Below are 20,007 nucleotides of genomic sequence, written 5' to 3'. Positions count from 1 at the left end.
TAAAATAAGTAATTTATTACTTAAATTGAATAAGTGATTGATAAGTGTAAAGCAGATAAATACTTATACGTTATATAAGTGTTTGGATAATTTGTTTATAAGTCAGCTTATTTTTACTTAAATGACCTAAAATAAATAATTTTTAAATATAATTATCTTAATTAGTGAATTTTAAATTATATTAACATTATAAAACATAATTTTTAAAGTTAGAGTTAATAAAAAATAAAAAATCAAAATAAATTGAGAAAAAATACGTCTTACTAACATTCAACTTATCAGCTTATAAGTTATATTCCCTCTGTCCCAAAATACAAATCTCTTTGACATTTTACGTGTATTAAGTTGAATAAAAAGTATACCTTTATAAATTATTTTTCAAATTTTCTTTTTCGAAATAAAAGTATATATATTAAGTTTTATTTAAGAAAAAAAATTTTAGAAACAAATACGCAGAGTTATGACTTTTATACACCTTTGTACGCGTAAAAAATCAAAAGAACTTGTATTTGAAATGTGGGAAGTAAATTCGACTTATAAGTTGGATCGATAAACACTCCCTGATAAGCTGCCTTCTAAGTCCAACCGTGTGCGCGTTCTAGCGTTTGTCGCCCACCAAACGAACTACTAAACCAGCCTTACCCCCAAATGTCGCCCTAACACTTATGCAGCGGATATAAGAGAAATATAATATTATAGACACACACTTACTAACAAAGATTCTTTCTTTATTAGTATCCCACTATTACAAGAGTTGGATCCCCTTGATCCATACACTAGCCCCTTTCTAGTATTACAAAGCTTAGCACTCATCCTCACTAGAAAAGCTCTCTTGCCTCCCACTTGAATGCTCTTACTTTGCTCTCTTATTTCCCACTAGCCTCTCTACCTCTCCAAATGAGAGGTCTCGCCTATTTATAGGCTCTTCCACCACTTGTAGAGAACTCTAGAACATGTACATCCCACATGCTTCTAGATTATTTTACTAACTATCTATACATTATTATTCCAAAATATTTCTATCCAGAATATACACAAGTATTCCTAGGAAATCTCTAGAAATCTCCCAAGCCTTAAAAGTTCCGGAAGGTTTCACTAAACTCCACCAAGTTCTGTCATCTTCTGGATCAATCTTGAATCTTCAAGAGCCTTCTAAAGACTTAATATTGTGCTATAATCGAGAGTCATCCAGACCATTCCGGTCTTCTCAAGAATCATCCGCACACAAAGAGGTTAAATTTTGTCGTGGCGTGACACTTTCCCCCACCAAATTCGTCGACGCCCTCATCGACGTCATGGCCTCCCAATAGCACTCCAACACCTCTTGGTGTTGTTCCAAGTTCGGCCCCAACTCCCACGTTACCTTGCTTGGTTCTGCATCTTTCCATCTCACCAAGTATTGTTTACTCGGTGTCAATCCTTTGATTTTAACGAGTCGTGCTCCAAGCATTTCCTTCATCTCACGTTGACCCTCGACTTTTGTTGGAGATAATGGCGGTGACTCCTATTTTTGTTGCGACACCCCGACAACGCCCCCGTGGTTACCTACTTTGCCCGACGACACATGCCCTTTGTCCTTGGCTCCTTTCCCCTTAGGAGACTTTGGACTGCCCTTAGTTATGCCGCTCTTAGTACCTTCCTTAGCCTCCTTGCCCTCCTTCTTGGATTGGCATCCCTTCTCCTCCTTCGTTGAGGGTTGATCATCTTCAACTAGCCTCAAACTTCTAAGGCAGGTCATCCTTGGTTCCATCTGTGGCGCCTCCACCCTTTCCAAGGTCGACAACCTCATTGGCTCCTCTTCCTCACGTTGGATCATTGCGCTCAATGACCCCAACTTCGGACACTTCACCATCACATGTGGCCCCTTGCACATGTAGCATCCCTTGTTCGGCACATAGCCCTCAGGCTTTCCCTCGCCTGGGCCATGGCTTGATAATGCCCCCGCATCGCGCTTTCTTCGGGGACTACCACTTCTCGAGCCAACATCTTCCTCATCACTGCCTACAACGCTCTCCTCACTAAGCATATTTGATTTGGAGAACTCCCTTCGAAACTCCATCAAGAATTCCGCCACGGTTATAGCCTCATCCACATCCTTGACATTCCTTCGTTGAAGTGTTTGGCCTAATTTTGTAGTCCATACACGAAGTAGAACAAGAAGTCCTCTCCCGTCATGTTCGGAATTTGCAACATCAAGGTAGTGAACTCATTCACGTAGTCCCTTATGTTGCCCCGATGTTTGAGCTCCCTTAGCTTCTTCCTCGCCATGTAGATCACGTTTTCGGGGTAGAAATGCCTCTTAAACTCCCGTTTGAAGTCTCCCCACGTGTATATATGGCAAAGCCCCTTCTCCATAACGACGTGCTTCCGATGCCTCCACAAAGTTGCATTATCTCGAAGATATCGGACAACCGCGCGTACCTTTGTTGCCTCGTCAACAATGTCGACCGCCTCGAAATAATTCTCCACATCCCAAAGGAAGTTCTCCATAAGCTTGACGTCCCTTACGCCATTGAACTCCTTAGGTTTAGGTGCCTCCAACCTTTGTGCCTCCATCGCCATAAAGCCTCCTGCATGCATGCCCGTCTCAATTCTAGCCAACTGTGCCTTGAAGACATTGCATGCCTCAGTGACCATTTTCTCCAAATTGGTGACCCGCTCCTCTCGTGCCACGTCCTTCATTTGTAAGTCTTGGACCTCCTCTTTCACACGTCCAAACTCCTCAAATACATGATCCTCTAAGGTCTTGAAATTATTCTCGATTTGTTCCATGCGCGCCTCCAACTTCTCCAAGCCCATGTTGAATGCCACAAGAACTTCGTCAACCTTTTTTTTCATGCTTTTTGTTAAGATTACGCCCTCCATAACCTTTAGCTTTGATACCAAGTTGTCATGGCCTTAGAGTTCGACCCCTTCTAAGTCCAACTATGCTGGCGTCTAGCGCTTGTCGCCCACCAAATGAATTACTAGACCAGCATTGCCCCCAAGTTGCCCTAACACTTATGCGGCGGATATAAGAGGAATGTGATATTAGAGACACACACTTACTAACGAAGACCATTTACTTATTAGTAACCCAATATTATAAGAATTGGATGCCCTTGATCCACACACTAGCCCCTTGCTAGTATTACAAAGTTTAGCACTCACCCTCACTAGATAATCTCTCTTGCCTCCCACTTGAATGCTCTTACTTTGCTCTCCTATTTCCCATTATGCCTCTCTAAATGAGGGTTCTCACCTATTTATAGGCTCCTCCTCCACTTGGAGGGATTCTAGAACATGTACATCCCACGTTCTTCTAGATTGTTCCACTAACTATCTATACATTATTATTCCAGAATATTCCTATCTAGAATATACACAAGTATTCCTAGGAAATCTCTAAAAAGCTCCAAATTCTTGAAGTTTCCGGAAGGTTCCATCAAGCTCCACCAAGCTCCGCCCATTTTCTAGATCCTTTTTGAATCTTCAAACTCCTTCTAAAGATTTTTACAATATTCCGTTATATTCTAAAATCATCCTGACCATTTCTATCTTCTTTAGAATCTTCCGCACACAAATAAGTTGAATTTTGTCGGGCGCGACATTAAGCTCACTTATAAGCCCGTGCGAAACAGACCCTAAATGTTTCCCTTAACTAAGACTGCAGTGAGCCGGTGAACATTTACCATTGATTTACAACGGCTCCTATATTGCACCTTTCTTTGGGGAGCTGGAATTGAATACAATATTTTAAACTAACCTAAACAGTCACCGGCCGTTTGTATAACAAATGCCAACAACTTTCTAACAACTTTGTCGTATCTAATCTAAGAATAACACAAAAAACAGTGTTGCATCTTGGCTTATTAGTCCAAGTATCTACTAATTAATTTATACTAGCTACTTTTTGGTTGTTAGATTCGAATTGGGTCACTATAATTCTACTTTTGTTCATAGATCTAAATTAGTTTTGTTGAATATAATAATATTCTGTTGGATTCCTTCTACCTTGAGTAAGAGGGACTTGTGACATAACATGCTATCAGAACCTATTGATTGAAGGGCAGTGATGAATAATATAAGATGATGTTGGAGTGTTTTTATGATGTAGAGCGACCGGTAACTTAACAAGTTTTTCTTGATAGACACCCGTAGTTTTGAATGTGTTAAATATCAGATGTTAAATATCAGAACTAAAGTGAATACTGAGCGCGATTGGATAGCCAAGTGACGAAGAGCTTATTCTCTTATATCAGGGTTCACTCTCGATTACTCCGCACTCTGCATTGATCTGTGGCCATAATAAACACCTGCTAAGATTGCAAGAAGATTCTTATCTCAGGTTTTGGTTCCACTCTCGATTACCCTGCAATTTGCATTGATATGATATTGATTTGATTTTCAGCTGGCTTGTTTTTCTGTTTCTTTTGTCATTTCAGTTGCTAAAATGAGTTCAACGTTGAAGTTTTGTGGCCATAGACACCTGCTAAGATTACAAAAAGATGTTGTTATTGGAGTAGATTCTAAATGCTATGTTTGCAAGAAACCGGTCATAGAGACTCTTTTGTATACTTGCACTAGTCATGATGATATAAATTGTCGAAGTTTTTACCTTCATGAGAGCTGTTCAGAATTACCCACCCAGATTAACCACAGGAAGCACGAGAGGCACCCCCTTAAGCTTTTACCTCAAACTTTTTTCATGTGTGATGTTTGTGGTAACCATGTGGAGTTTTCTTATGCATGTCAAATTCGACGTTGTGATTTCGATGTGTGTGTGTTTTGTGCTTTTGAATTCACACACTTTAGCCATCCCAAGCACCCACCAGTACTAATAAATTTTCCTGTTAGTGGAGTGGAAGCTTGCGATAATCAAGTTATAGGCTCTCCTACGTATACTTGCATTAGTGAAGATACTGACCGTGATTGAGAAAGTTTCTACCTGCAGAAGAGTTGTGCAGAATTACCGACACTTATAAATCACAATAAGCAACAGTATAATGTCCTTAATCTGTCTCATGAACGTAACCAGTAGCCTAACAAACATCCCCTTACTCTCCGTCATGAAAGTCACCAGGAGCACGAACTTACGCTGATTGAGACATTTATATGTGATTCTTGCTGGGAGGAAGCTAAGGACTCTGTTTATGTTTGCACCACATGTCGTTTTTGCATTCACAGAATCACAGTACATGTGCATTTTTGCCTTCAATTATTCCTAAGCCTAATTATCATCATCACCCACTCGATCTTATCTACTCCATCCCTGTGAGACATTGCTACTTAGCGATTTTGCTTCATTTGCGAGACATTAGTTAATGTAAACTGCCTGGCCTACTACTGCCAGAAATGCACATTGTTTGTGCATACAACATGTGCATTTATATCATTATCTATAGCGTGAGTACCTTTAATATATGTTATTTCAGTTGCTATTTAGGACATTTCTTTTCTTAGTTGTCACGAGCTAATGCATGTCTAATTGCTACTATATATTTTATTGTTTTCAGAGATGAAACTGCAAAGGATTCCACTGATAATAGTATCACAGAGGATGCTAAAACCCACGGTTCCAAAAAAACCGATAGAGGCTCTACAAACAAACACCCCCTCACTCTCCGTCATGAAAGTCATAAGGAGCACGAACTAACACTAGTGACGCTTATGTGTGATGCATGTGGGGAGGAAGTTGAAGACTCTTCTTATGTTTGCACCACGTGTCGCTTTTGCATTCATAGTGCATGTGCATTATCGCCTTTCATCATTATTGAGCCTACTTTTCACATTCACCCACTCAATCTTATCTATTCCGTTCCTGAGATGCATCGCTATTCCGTACAATTTTGCAACATTTGCGGTAGAGAAGTTCACAGAAACTTCTGGGCCTACTACTGCCACAAATGCACATATTTTGTGCACATAAAATGTGCAACTACATCAGACAATATGGTGTGAGTGCCCTTGAATAATTGTTATTTAGGTCAATTCGTTTCTTACTTTTCATGAGCTAATGTCATAACTAATTGTTATATATTGTTTTCAGAGATGGCAACATTGAAGATTTCATTGATGATGTTATTCCAGAGGATGCTAAATGCTATGGTTATAACAAACTCGTTATAGGCTCTCCTATATATACTTGCACTAGTCATGCTATTACTTGTCAAAACTTTTACTTGCACAAGAGTTATGCAGAATTACCAAAACAAATTCATCACCATAAGCACAACCAACACTCTCTTTCTCTCCTACTACCTCATCATTCTTGCATTTGCGACATTTGTGGTCGTAAGTGGAAGTTGTTCACTTATAGATGCGAGGATTGTCAATTTAATTTATGTGTTCTTTGTGCTTTTGATCAGAGAGTGCTTCATCATGAAGGTCACAAGGAGCATCCACTAACTTTGATGAAAAGGAAAGCTTTGTTCAAGTGTGATGCTTGTGGAGTGGAAGCAAAATACTCTTCCTATGCATGCACTACTTGTGAATTTTGGATCCATAAAAATTGTGCCTTGTCACCGCTCACTATTCCAGTTCCTGCTTATCACCAGGAGCACCCTCTTAAACTCATCTACTCAATTCCTAACATTCATCGGAATTTCCCCCGAGTCTGTAACATCTGTCAGAAACTAGTTCACACAAACTTCTGGCTGTACTATTGTCACTCTTGCACATTTTTTGTGCATATTAATTGTGCTACGTCTACAGAACAATGTGAGTATCCTTAATAAATGTTGCTTTGTTTGCTCTTTAGGTTTTACATTTTCTGATTTGTCATGACCTAATTTCTTTATGATTAAAATATTTATCTCTAAACTAATTTCAATATGTTGTTTCCAGAAATGATATTGAAGCAGATGACATGAATAATGAACCTGATTTGGTACAATTTCCTCTGCATAACGAGGAATCACAACTTGAATTTATCATAGCGCAGTGTACCAAGCTCAATCTTAACTTTCAAGATGAGAGTGAAAGCAATGTCACTATGTCAACCATACCTAATGATCCACTTAGAATTGAAAAGCACTGGAGTCACAAGCATCATTTTACTAGAGCAGCTCCAGTTTACAACTGCTGAGAATGATGATGATGATATAAGAGTGTTAATATGTGATGGGTGCATACAACCCATTAGTATTTCCCATCCGTCTTACTATGCTTGTGTACAATGTGGTTTCTTCCTCCACTCATTTTGCGCCACTAAGTTGCCACATGAGTTGCCTGTAGGAGCATCCGCATTTCACCCCCAACATGCTCTCTTGCTTCAAAATAACAATAGATTATATGCTCATTTTGTTAATATATTGAAACCGAGAGAAAACATAATTAATACGTGCAGAGTCTTTTCATGCTACGTCTTACAAAATATATAGAACTGATAAAACTAACTATCATAGCTGATGGGCTAGTAAATAAGATTCACTCCCACATTATCTCCATCACTTCAGACTTATTCAAATACTTCTAATAACTCCCAGCTGACCTAGTCTTGGTACAGATAAAACAAAACATATCTTATTTAAAACATAACTTAAATAAATAACCTAAATAATTAATAACTAAATTTAAAATTATTCCAAGAATTACCTCCTTAATATTAAATTTATGAAGCACTTCTCTTCATTTTTGTGATGCACTTATCACCACAATCACTTCATTTTGTGATGCACTTCTAATCACTATCAAGTTTGATGCACTTCTCATCAAAAATAATTTTGGAGTACTTCTCTCCAGGGTGCACTTCTCATCCACAACTCTACAGGAGTGGTTCTCCCTCGATCAAATGTGCCATGTCTTCTTCGTCTATTTGGGATCTACAATTCTTTTCCAGATGTCCGTATCTTTTGCATTTGAAACATTGTAGCTTTCCTTTGTGTCAGCAGTCTTTTTCTTCATGACCCATCTTATGACAATGGTTGCATTGAACTTTGTTGCATGTGCCTTTTGAGGATGAAGCATTAGCTAATAGGAGTCCCTCATGTTTTTCCTCCAATTTCTTCCTCCCTCATTGATCTCCTTTGGTCCACAGCGTGAAGTGAATTGATCAATTCTGAAACAGTTAATTTCGAGAGATCTTTAGTATCTTCAAGTGAGTAAATTTTAGTTTCATACCTCTCGGGAAGAGTCACTAAAAGTTTGTCCACAACTCTTTGACTTGAGAAGTCTCCACCAAGTAATTTGATTTGGTTAACGATAGACATCAACCTACTCCCATATTCCTTGACGCCTTCATTACTTTTCATTCTCATTATCTCAAACTCTTTATTGAGTTTCAGAATTTGCATCAGTTTAGTTTGTTGGTTGCCTTCAAATTCTTCCTTAATTTTTGTCCATGCTTCTTTAGGAGTATCACAACCCATAATAGTTGTAAGGATCTCTTCCGACACAGCCGAATGTAGACATGAAAGTGTCTTTGCTTCTCTTGCCACTTCTTCATCACGTTTTTTTGATTTGGGCTGCTATTGGATTTTGTGGAAGAGGGATTGACTCAACATCACTCTCAATTGCTTCCCACAAACTCATAGCTTTCAAATATGATTTCATTTTGATAGCCCATGAATTATAATGATCTCCTTCGAATAATAGAATAGAGACTGAGAAGTTGTTTGATGCCATGGAATATGAAGGATAATATATATATAAGTGTATGTATAAAAAAACTCACAAGCCCTATATCATGAGGCTCGGATACCAACTGTAGAAAATTAGTTCTGAAACTATATAAATATATAAGTATAAGACAACTTATGTGAGCAAATGCTCATTTTGTTAATATATTGAAACTGAGAGAAAATATAATTAATACGTGCACAGTTTTTCATGCTACGCCTTACAAAATATATAGAACCGATAAAACTAACTAACAGAGTTGATGGGCTAGTAAATAAGATCCACTCCCACATTAGCTCCATCACTCCAGACTTATTCAGTACTCTTAATACTGCATAACTCCCAGATGACCTAGTCTTGGTACAAATAAAACAAAACACATCTTATTTAAAACATAACTTAAATAAATAACCCAAATAATTAATAACTAAATTTAAGATTATTCCAACAGTTAACAATCAGTGGTGGCTCTATCATTGTGATAAATGTGATTATTCTTTTCACTTCACTTGCCTCCGTTGGTTTGAAGCGGTTAAGTTAGGAGGTACCATTGAACTTAGTATTAGCAATAAACCACACATGCTTGCATTGGTTCTAAAGAGGCCTCCAAGAAAGAATTCTCCCTCATACATTTGTCGATACTGTGGGAATGGTTATGAGGTTAATTTATTTTTCGAGTGCAATGGCTGTGGATTTCTTGTATGCCGCAAGTGTGTCATTAAAATCTTGGGCGAGTGACAAGTAAGGTATACATCAAAGATCTTTCCTCATTGTCACTCATAAGTTATTTGTTATTTATAAATGTCTCTAGTTACACCAGCATATGTAGATATAAAATATTTTTTTACTTGCTACTTTTGTTTCTATTCTAATCTTCCTTCGACAAACAGTATTACAGACATTCTACTATTTTTATAGATCATTCCAACAATCTAGTTCGTTTAGAAAGAAATGTCAAAGAGATCTTATTGGATTTAGGCTAAATTCTGCTTAGACGCTACAAACTCTGCGTGGACTCTACCAATTCTGCATAAACTGTGTAAAATATTATATCAACCGCAATCTATTTAAATCAATGAATTATTAATAATCTGTTAAAATCTGAAATGAATCCACCCCCGTCAATGTTGTTTATCTCTTCAAACAAAATATTATGTGACAAGTTGGTATCCCCATTGTTAAATTTATAAATATTGATATTAGTACATAGAAGTACTGCACTTCAAATTGTTCTGTTCTTTATGGATTTTTTTGGTTCACATTATTGGTTTTTTTGGCTGTCTGCAGGTGAGTGAAGAGTTACTATATGAGTTATGTTTGTTCAAGCAGATCTGTTGGTAAGTTTTGTTAATTTACGTGTTTAGGATGATAAGATATTTCAGCAATAGAATGAAGAAAACAGATTGAAAGCATCTGAGATCATATGCTTTTCAGACCTTCCAGCAATGCAGTTTGTTCAAATATTTCAGGAGTTTATCTCGCAGGTTTAGGTTGTTAGGGTTTTGTGTAAATCATGTTTTGATTGAATAAATATCTTTTCATCTTACCTCAACAAACCCTATCCTATAAACCAAGTTTGAATTATTCAAAACTTATCCTTTACTTGGTTTATCTATTTCAAACAAACTAACAGATTAGCTTTCAAGTTTTCTGTTAGAACTTGTCTATAAATACAACTCACTATTTCAGATTTAAGACTAGTGCTTTCATGTCAATTTCTATTCATCTGAAACACCTTCTTATTCATTATTATCCAAGATACAAATCCAGTCGAACAAGATATAGTTTGAGTTGTAATCAATTTATTTATACTTGTACTTGTGTATTCATATCAACTTTGTGCCGGGTTGTGGCAAACTTGATTTCAAAGTATAGCAAGGTAGCTAGAAGGCTAAAGAATAGCAGTGGGCTAGGTAGCAAGGTAGCTTGGGAAAGGGTTTCTTTCAAGTGCTATTTTTGTAATTAAGGAAAGACTGTAAGTTCTTTATTAAAGTTGATATAATACTTTCTCTATGCTAGTTGGCATAGGGACTTTGATGTATGCCGTAGACTAGGTGTAGGGGCCGAACCAAGTGAAAAACTTCTGGTGTTTTTACTTTTTCAGTTTTCAGCATTCTGCATTTTTATTACTGTTATTTACATTCTGCAGTTAATTGAGACTGTCCCATTTCCTGTCTCATTTATAAAGGGACTGTCCCATTTGCATAAGAGACTGTCCCATTTTCTTTGACAGTTAGAAGTTAATACATATCTATCGAGCCTTTGAATTTCATTTGGTATCAGAGCGGGTGCATTTAATTCTCTTTTTAGTGTTTATTTTGCTAGCGATCCATGGCTCAACCAGATAGGTATTCAAATAATTACCCATCACTGCTCCAAGGTGCTGAAAACTACAATGACTGGAAATTCTGAATGAAAATCTTTCTCCAGCGTGATGCATTCGAGTGGGATGCTGTAGAAAATGGCTTTACAATTCCTATGAAAGATGGGAAGCCTAAATCCCTCAAGGATCTCTCTCCTGAAGAAGTGAATGCAATGAATTCCAATGCTAAATCTATGAACTCACTTATTAATGGCATGGTAGCTACCGCGTTACGAAAAGTATCAGCATGTACTACTGCCAAACAGATCTGGGATACGACCAAAGTCAGTCACGAAGGCACTTCTAAGGTACGTGAAGTAAAATTAAATATGCTAATGAGTGATTATGAAGGTTTCAGGTTGGAACGAGATGAAAGTGTGCGAGATGCTCAAAGAAGATTCTTGACATTGATGAACTTTATCTCACTTCTGGAAAAGATCATTCCTCAATCTGAGATCAATAGGAAAATCCTCAGAGTAATGCCAAAGAAGTTTGCACCAAATGTTACAATTATGCAGGATTCAACACTTCTTTCACCTATGGACACTTTAACACTCTTCAATGAATTGGAAGAGTTTTAAAATCAGCTACGAAGATATGATGAAGAAGATAAAGCTCCTCGTAAAAAGACTCTAGCACTCAATGCCGAAGCTGATGAGTCTCCTGATGAAGAGATTGCTCTTCTGACCAAGAAGTTTCATAAATTTCTTGCCAAACGGAATGCCTCCAAACGACCAATAAAGTCACAGTTTCCCAAGAAGGACTTTAAATCTAATCCGAGCAAGGAGAATAAAACAAATCAAAGCAAGGATACATGCTTTGAATGTGAAAAGAAAGGGCATTTCAAAAGGAATGCTACAAGCTGAAGAACAAAAAGAAGGCACTAATCACTTGGAGTGATGATGAATCTGACGTTGAGATCGATTCAGACGATGAAGTTGCTAAACTCTGCTTTGCAGGACTCGAGGACAGCTCAAGTGATAATGATGAGGTACAAAATATAAAATATAATTCAAATATATCTTCATCTATGTTAAAATTGCAGGTCCAGGTTAAGAAGCTAAAAGAAAAGAATGCTTACTTAAAACAAGCATTAAGTGAAGTTTTAGTGAAATGGATGACCTCATGAAGGATGAAGCCTTGGTAGCTGAAAACAAATCTTTGCTTGAAAGGATTTCTAAACTTACTGAGGAAAATCAATATCTCAAAAATGAGATTGAGATGAAAGATGTCTGTCTTGAAGCTTTGAAGAAAGATTCAATTTCTGTTGATCCAAAAACTGTCAAAAGAGACAGTATTCCTGATCCCCTGGTTCCGGAATTAAAGCAGAAAGTGGCATAGCTTGAAAAGGATTTAGCGAAATGTTTTCATGGAGAAGGAACTTTGAATGCTCTTCTTGTTGAATAAAAATCTTCTCTTGATAAATGAGGTTTAGGATGTGAATCAATCAAGAAACATGTATTTCAAAGTGGTTACAAGCGAGCTCTTATGAAGTATAAGATGCCTTATGAGAAATGTCGAGATTGTGGTAAATCTGGACACACTACATCTGAATCTAGATTATGTGGTATCAAGGGCCACTCTTCTAACTCATCTTATAGATCGTCTACTAGATATAAATCTGATAATGCATCTATTAATATTGTTCAGATGTGGATCAAGAAATCAGATAGACATTTATATAAGATTTGTGATACTAACCAAGCAAGACCCAAGGTTAAGTGTATGGCTGAGCAGAAAACCGAAAAAATCCGAATCCGAAACCGAAACCGTTAAAATCCGAATCGCAAAAATCTGATCTGAAATCGAAACCGCAAAATTAAAAACTGAACCCGAAACCGATTATACGAGTTCAGTTATAGGTGAAAACCGAACCGAGAAAACCCTATCTGAATCGATAATTAAAAATAAATAAATAAAATATATTTAATGTATATATATATATATATATATGTTTTAAAAATTAATAAATACAAATAATTTTTAACAGAAGTTAAAAATAGTTATAAATTAGGGATTGGGTTGGTGTCAGAATGGGGATTGGGCAGTAAATTTCTAGTCACTACTAGAAATAGTACATACGACATCGGTACTTAGACATCGGCACGTAACGCACCCGATATTAAAAGAGTTTTTAACATCAATTTACATTTTAGCGATGTTGAATAAGAATTTTGACATCGGTTTCGTATACTAACCGTTGTCTATGTTCAAAAATTAAAAATATCAAATTAACGTTTTTAACATTGACATCGGTTATTTTTATAAGCCGTTGTCTATAAATAATTCTAAAAAAAGATAATTGAGTTATCATTTTTTCCACATTTCAGTACACAACTTTCCCCCCTTAACTAAATAATTTCCCCACAACTCATTTTTTATTTCCCCCTTATTCCAAAATATCTCCCCCTTTCCCCTTTGCTCACACCCCGCATCTCTCTCTCAAATCCCAACGATAACTTTCTCTCTCAATCCTGGCTTCATCTCAAACACCCTAACTCTCTCTCTCAAATATCGACTTCATCTCCCTCATCTCTCCTTTTTCGATACTCCCTCTCCAAAACCCTAATTTAGACCCTGGACCTAATAAAGCTCGAGATGGAGCTCTTAATGTAATCTCTCTTACCATCTATTTCTCTTTTCTATTTCGTCTCTCTTTCACCGTCTCAGTCTCCCTCTCCCATCTCTCTATCAACCCATCTCAAACCCTAATTAATCTTTTTCACAATTTTAAACCACATAACCTAATTAAGTACGAGCCCAACTTAAAATAATTTTTTTGGTTCGATTTGTATGAAATCGATTGGTGAAAGGTTGGATTTTGGACTTGCTCAAAGCGATTGAGGATAGTTTGATGAAAAGGAAAGAATAGTTTTTCCCTTCCTTTTTTATGTATTAAATATTTAAATCTTGTGCAATTTGTTACATATAATGAGTTTAATTATGTCACACCCTGTAGTTATACAATGACCCAGTGAGTGTTCTTTGATATTTAAAATTTAGATATTTTGAATATGTTTAGGTTTTATATTTACATAAGTTATATGTATAATGGGTCAATCTTTAGTATTAACTATTAATCTTTAGTATTAACTATCTACATTAATGTTTTAATATAGTGGACCAATGTTCATTAAAGCAGCATTTTCAAGGTTTGCAATTAGGATAGTGGCTTACTCCATTTATATTCTTAATGTTGCAGGACTAGATTGTCTTTTAGAACTTCTATTATCGTCAGATTTGAAGCTTCAACGTGTTGCGTCGGTGGCTTTACACAAGTTGGCTGACAAAGCCCGCTCATTTTCTCCGGTAGATGCAGGTCCTGCATCCCCAATCTCACAGGTACATTTAGTTTTTTTTCTGGTATTGTAATTGGATTCACATTCTTTCTACAATTTATTGTGGCTCATCTTGTTAAGTTTAAGTTATTAATTAGTTTCTAATTTTTTACTGGAATATTTGTTTCATTTGCAAAATGTGTGTATATGATATTCTAAACTGATTATTGTTTAATTGGAATAGCTTTATTAATTGTTTTTATTGATAATGTGTGTGTGTGCCTCAAGGTAAGATCACATAATTCTAAGTAAACATCATGCAACCAAAATAGGCTGAGTGACAAAATTGTTCCTATGTTATTTCGTGTTGAGGGAATTAAGCATTGAACTAGTATAAAATTTTCAATATTTTTTTACTACATTTATGGTGCAGGTATACTTGGGGGAGAAGTTTGTTAACAAATCTACATTATCAGATGTTACCTTCCTAATTGAAGGTAAACTTATTATTTTTATGGAGAAATTTAAGTGGATTAAAGCAGCTGCTCCGTTCTCTGTGCTAAGTTTTGTTGCTCTTTTTATTTACTAGGTAAGCGATTTTTTGCCCATAGGATATGACTTCTTGCTTCTTTTGATGCATTCCGGGCAATGTTTGATGGTGGTTACAGGGTATTGGTTTCTTTATCACCTTAGATGTTTATAGCTTTTATTTATTTTCAATTGAATAAGTAATGGTTTCGGGAAATGTATCTTTTTTGTAATTCCACACCCGATTATGTGTTTAATATGCACCGATCAAATATTAATTTTCATATCAATCCTCTTCCTTTTAATGTAAACTAATGTAAAACTTAAATCGAAATAAACAAAGGTGAAAATGTGGAAGGTTTTCTGGTATATAAGAATGTGGTCTCTATTACTTAGGAATCTACAAAATTAGTCATGTAATGTTTAGATGTGCTTGTTCATTTATTCTGATATCATTCTCATGTCAAGTTGTGGACCTCTTTTTAATTTTAAAGCACTTATGATAAATAGTCGAAAAATAAGCGAATATTGTGATGTCCAGAACTTATATTTGGTTAGACCATATGTACTCATTTGTTCGGAAGCATCATTTTAAAATTTTAATAAGCACTGGTATGTTATTTTTCCAGGAGCATAGTAGGGTACCACCAGCATTCTTGTTCTTATTTTTGCAGGAGAGTATGAGAATGGAAAGCTCTCCTTACTTTTCTTCCCCCTAATTATGTTCATTACCTCGTACTATAGTACAACCTTTGACAGATGCTCATGGATTTCTTCATTACTTTCCAGGCAGAAATGTATGTTTCTATGGTACATTATTATTTTGCATTTTGTATGAAAATTCCTATTTAGATGCAAGTTGAAACGTATCTATGTTGTCCTTGTTCTTTTTACAGTAGGAGGATCTAACCTTACAATTAAAAACTTATAATTAATAAGTTTTTATTGATTGAGATTAAGGTAATTAGTGTGGCTAGTGAAGATGAGAATGGTTGTGATCTCGAGCTTAGGCTTAGTACAAGGTGCGTCCTTATGAAACCTGAATACCTATTGTATAATTCCATGTATAAACATTGATAGTATTTTTTCTTATCAAGTGTATGTGAAAAGTATTAGCATTTCAAATTAAAAATAATTTTTAATTTTGTGGAACAATGTACAACAGGTGGAATGAAGAACAACATGTCTCTGATGTTCAAAAAAATGATCGTCCTTTCCCACTGAATTTCTTGTAGGCCAAGAAGCCGAGGCCTTTATTTTCTGTAGTAATTGTCTGTTTCTTAAAATAGACAGTTTCATCACATTTGTCATGCATTACTTCATATACTCATTTATAAAACATTCTTGTTCCTTAAAGATAATTCACAAATTTAGTGACCAACTTTATTACTGCAGTAAGAAAACTTACCAATTTCTTGAAAAAATAGAAGAGGAGATGTAATTTTGTCTCCTGTAAGTTAGCCTCATCACTTAAAACTCAAGTTACAGTTGATCTTATGCCTAATCGATTGATTGATTACAAGATAATATTTTACTATAATACAAATCCTATACATGCAACAAGAGATAACAGAGTTGAAAAAGAGAGCTGATGAGTTTCTGTGCACTTTTAATGAAGTTCAAAATGAGAGAAAAGACGGACTTAAAGAAATAGAGGAATCCTAGTTGAAACTGGCACAGCTACAGACTACCCTTGAAAGGTAGTTGCACAATTATAATTCAGAGGAAAAAAAATACATGCAGTGCCTGTTTTCTAATTATCTAATTATGTGGTCTATGCGCGTACTCAAGCTAGAACTGAATATGTCCAACCTCAAATCTGAGAACCAGGTTTTTCGTCAGCGTCATCGAGCTTCTCCTACAACCCTGTTTGGCAGAAAGGCACAAGTTAGCTTTTCAAAATAGAGCTTAAACTTTTATAGTAGGAAATTACCATATAAATGTGTTGACTCAATTTTTAAAAGTCTACTTATATGTACAGGGTTTTCGTGCATATTCAATGGGAAGGGGAATTTCCAGTGGGTACAGTGGAATGGAGGAAAAGCCAAACACACAATTGAAAATAGAAGCCAAGTATACGGCTCTGTTGTTTAAGCAACACTTAATGGCTTGTATTGAAAAAATATATGGACTAATCCGTGATAGCTTGAAGAAAGAGATTAGCCCATTCCTGAACTTGTGTATTCAAGTATGCGTTTTACTTTAAATTTTTTTGGTCATGTATAAACTCTTGAAAAGTCCTGAGTTAAAAGAGTCTGGATAACTAAGTTATTTTATTGTTATTGAAAGGCATATGTCATAGCCTGTTTGTTTATTCGAGGATTTAACTCAACTCAAATAAGAATGTAACAAGTAAATAGTGGATCTATCGTCAAAGAGATCTCTCAAAGTAACATCTGTCAAAGGATTCAGAAACAATGTTCATCTACAGACTTGAGGAATTACTTCACTGGAAGAAGCTCAAGAAATTGATCAAGCCTCAGTAATATAAATCAAGATTGTGGATTTAATCAAGTGACAGAGATCTTGTCAAGGTATCAGATAATTACAGGGATTTAATCTGAAGAAAATTAAGATTATCAAAGTCAAGACATGAAGAAACGTCATGGAAGTTAGTCACTCATGAACCAGACAATACATCGAGTGTCAACATTGAAGTGGAGGAATTGATTCATAATTGTCAGTGATTTCAAGAAGATTTTTAGAAGAATGATTGCTATTGAAGAGTAGTATTAATTCTCTATTAATTAATTAAGTCATATAGTTTAATTAAGAAAATAAATTATATCTGCAAAGATTAATTTATTGATTAATTGAATTAATTGATTAATTAATTATGAATTAATATCATGATTTTTCAGAATTGATTTTGAATTTGTATTCAATATTAATTCAGCAAGACAATCATTTGAACTGGTATGACAATCAATTATCATACCGAAAGTCATATCAGTTCATTCAATAGTCTTGCCGAAAGTCATGCTAGTTCAGGAGATAGTCATACTGATTGTTTTCCTAATACAAATGATTGTCTCACCGATTGTCTTGTTAGTTCAACAGATTGTCATGCCGATTGTCATGGTAGTACAACAGATTGTCTCACCGAAAGTTCTACCAGCTATGGGATTGTCATGCCAGTTCATTTTAGTTCTGTTGATTATTATTTAAAAAGACAGAAGCAACAGACATTATTTATTCTTCACAACAGAAATCAACCAACCAAGAACAGCAGCCGCAGAACAAATATTTCATCTCTCTGCCGAATTCAAGTTCATTCATTTCTAGTTTTAAAGTTAAATCCAAACAACTAGAAATCATTCTCTTTTCTTGTGTAACTATCTAGCGGATCAAAATCCCTATAACTTAATCTCAAATTGCATTTAGCATTTGATTCTTTTTATTGCAAAAATAGAAAAAGTTCATGTCGAATTTATTCTAGATTTGTGATAATTAATTTGAGATTAGTCCCTTGTAATCGATATCATTGTTGTAACACCTTTCAAGTTTAATAATATATTTATTTAACTTGAATTTTGTTTCAAATTTTTATTCCGCACTAAATTCGATTAAACGGTATAGTTTGTATTCAACCCCCCCTTCTACAAACATATTGGGACCTAACAATTGGTATCAGAGCGTTCTGATTAACGAACAAATCAAGATTCTAGACTTTTGTGATTTTTCAACTCCTTGAATTTTTATTTATTCAAAAATTCATAATGACTTCACAAAAAAGTTGGAACCGTTAAAATTCCACTATTTGATAAAGAAAATTATATTATGTGGAAGAAAAAGATGCTCTTGTTTTTACAAGTTACAAATCCCAAATATCTGAACTTGTTAAAGAAGGGTCCAAAAATTCCGATGGTTATTGAACCAGAGGTTATAGAAGATGATGTTTTAATCACCAAGGCTAGAACCTATGCAAAAGAGCCTGAGGATTTTTCTCCTGCTGAAAAAGAAGAAGCCTCCTTGGATACCAGCCTTCAATTAATTTTAGTTGATTCCCTTGATTCCTTGATGAACAGACATGTGATGAACTGTAAAAATTCCAAACACATCTGGGAAACTATTGAGGTGATTAATGAAGGTACAAAGGAAGTTAGGGAGAACAAGTTAGAGATCCTAACCTCTGAGTATGAACATTTTAAATCCAATCCAGGAGAAGGAATTACTGAAGTGTTAGAGAGGTACAATGCATTGATCAACAACCTGAACATAAATGGAAAATATTATTCAATCAGGGAGATCAACAAAAAGTTCCTTTTAACACTGCCAACTCATCTTGAACATAGAATCACTGCCATAAGAGAAGCTAGAGATCTGAGTGAGATTTCGTTGGATAGACTCTATGGTGTGTTAAGAACCTATGAGTTGGAGCAGATTCAACAGAAGGAAGTCTACGGGAAAGATAGAGTGGTCAGCACATCTACTGCTCTAGTAGCTGAAGGTCAACAACAACAACAACAATCTCAACAGTCAGAGAGAATGGTACAGTATTCCAAGGCTGAGGAAAATGTAATTTTTACTCCTTGGAAGAGCTAGAGCAATTGGAAGATGAGTCAATGGCCCAGATTGTCAAGAGATTCTCCAATGTCAGATTCAAGAGAAATCCCAAGTTCAAGTACAAGTCCAACTATAACAGATTCCAGACAGGTGGATCTTCATCCTCTAACACCAGTAGTGGTGGATACAAAATATGGATGGTTGATCGAAGCACCATTAGATGCTATAACTGCAATGAGTTGGGACACTTTGCCACAGAATGCAGGAAGCCCAAGCAAGTAAGGAAGAACTCTTATGATTCAAATCAGAAGAGTAACTCTGAAAGGGCTTATCTGGCAAAGGGAAGAAGCTGGGATGATACTGATAGTGAAGATGAAGAAGAAGGGAATCTTGCTCTTATGGCTATTGATGGAAATACTTCATCGTCAAGAAAAGAGGTAAAATTTACTGATGCTGAATTAGTTTATCATCTAGACGGTTCCTTAGATTGTGCTCGTCATGATAATGAACTGTTAAGTCAGCAGATCAAATACCTTGAGAAAGAGGTCAATGAATTAAGACTTGTGCACATTAATCAAGACAAATTAAAAGAACAAGTATCTTTTCTAGAGAATAGAGTTAACTGTTATAGACAACTCGAAACTATTCTCAAAGACAAGATCACCGGTCTTGAGACTAAGGTTAAAGCTTACTTTAATTCTTGTTCGAAGGCTAAAGAGTTCTACAGTAAGCAAG

At 35.7% G+C, this 20,007-nt stretch overlaps 1 protein-coding gene and 1 long non-coding RNA gene across 2 annotated transcripts; one reads left to right on the top strand and one right to left on the bottom strand.

Annotated features, from left to right (window-relative positions):
* Positions 1-7,964: 7,964 nt before the first annotated feature.
* Positions 7,965-8,348, bottom strand: LOC141690878 (uncharacterized). Its single transcript, XM_074495634.1, has one exon. The coding sequence runs from the start codon at positions 8,346-8,348 to the stop codon at positions 7,965-7,967; it is 384 nt and encodes a 127-aa protein (XP_074351735.1).
* Positions 8,349-14,166: 5,818 nt separating this feature from the next.
* Positions 14,167-14,951, top strand: LOC141690169 (uncharacterized). Its single transcript, XR_012562672.1, has 3 exons — positions 14,167-14,302; positions 14,672-14,735; positions 14,828-14,951. It is a non-coding gene; the product is annotated as an uncharacterized LOC141690169 (long non-coding RNA).
* Positions 14,952-20,007: the final 5,056 nt, after the last annotated feature.

Source organism: Apium graveolens, chromosome 10 (assembly GCF_009905375.1).
Source record: "Apium graveolens cultivar Ventura chromosome 10, ASM990537v1, whole genome shotgun sequence".
Classification (NCBI taxonomy): domain Eukaryota; kingdom Viridiplantae; phylum Streptophyta; class Magnoliopsida; order Apiales; family Apiaceae; genus Apium; species Apium graveolens.
Note: the sequence above shows the minus strand (reverse complement) of the source record. Positions and strands in the feature narration are given on the sequence as shown.

Coding starts and splice junctions, on each gene's coding strand:
- LOC141690878 (XM_074495634.1), bottom strand. CDS start 8,348: ATGGGTTGTGATACTCCTAAAGAAGCATGGACAAAAATTAAGGAAGAA.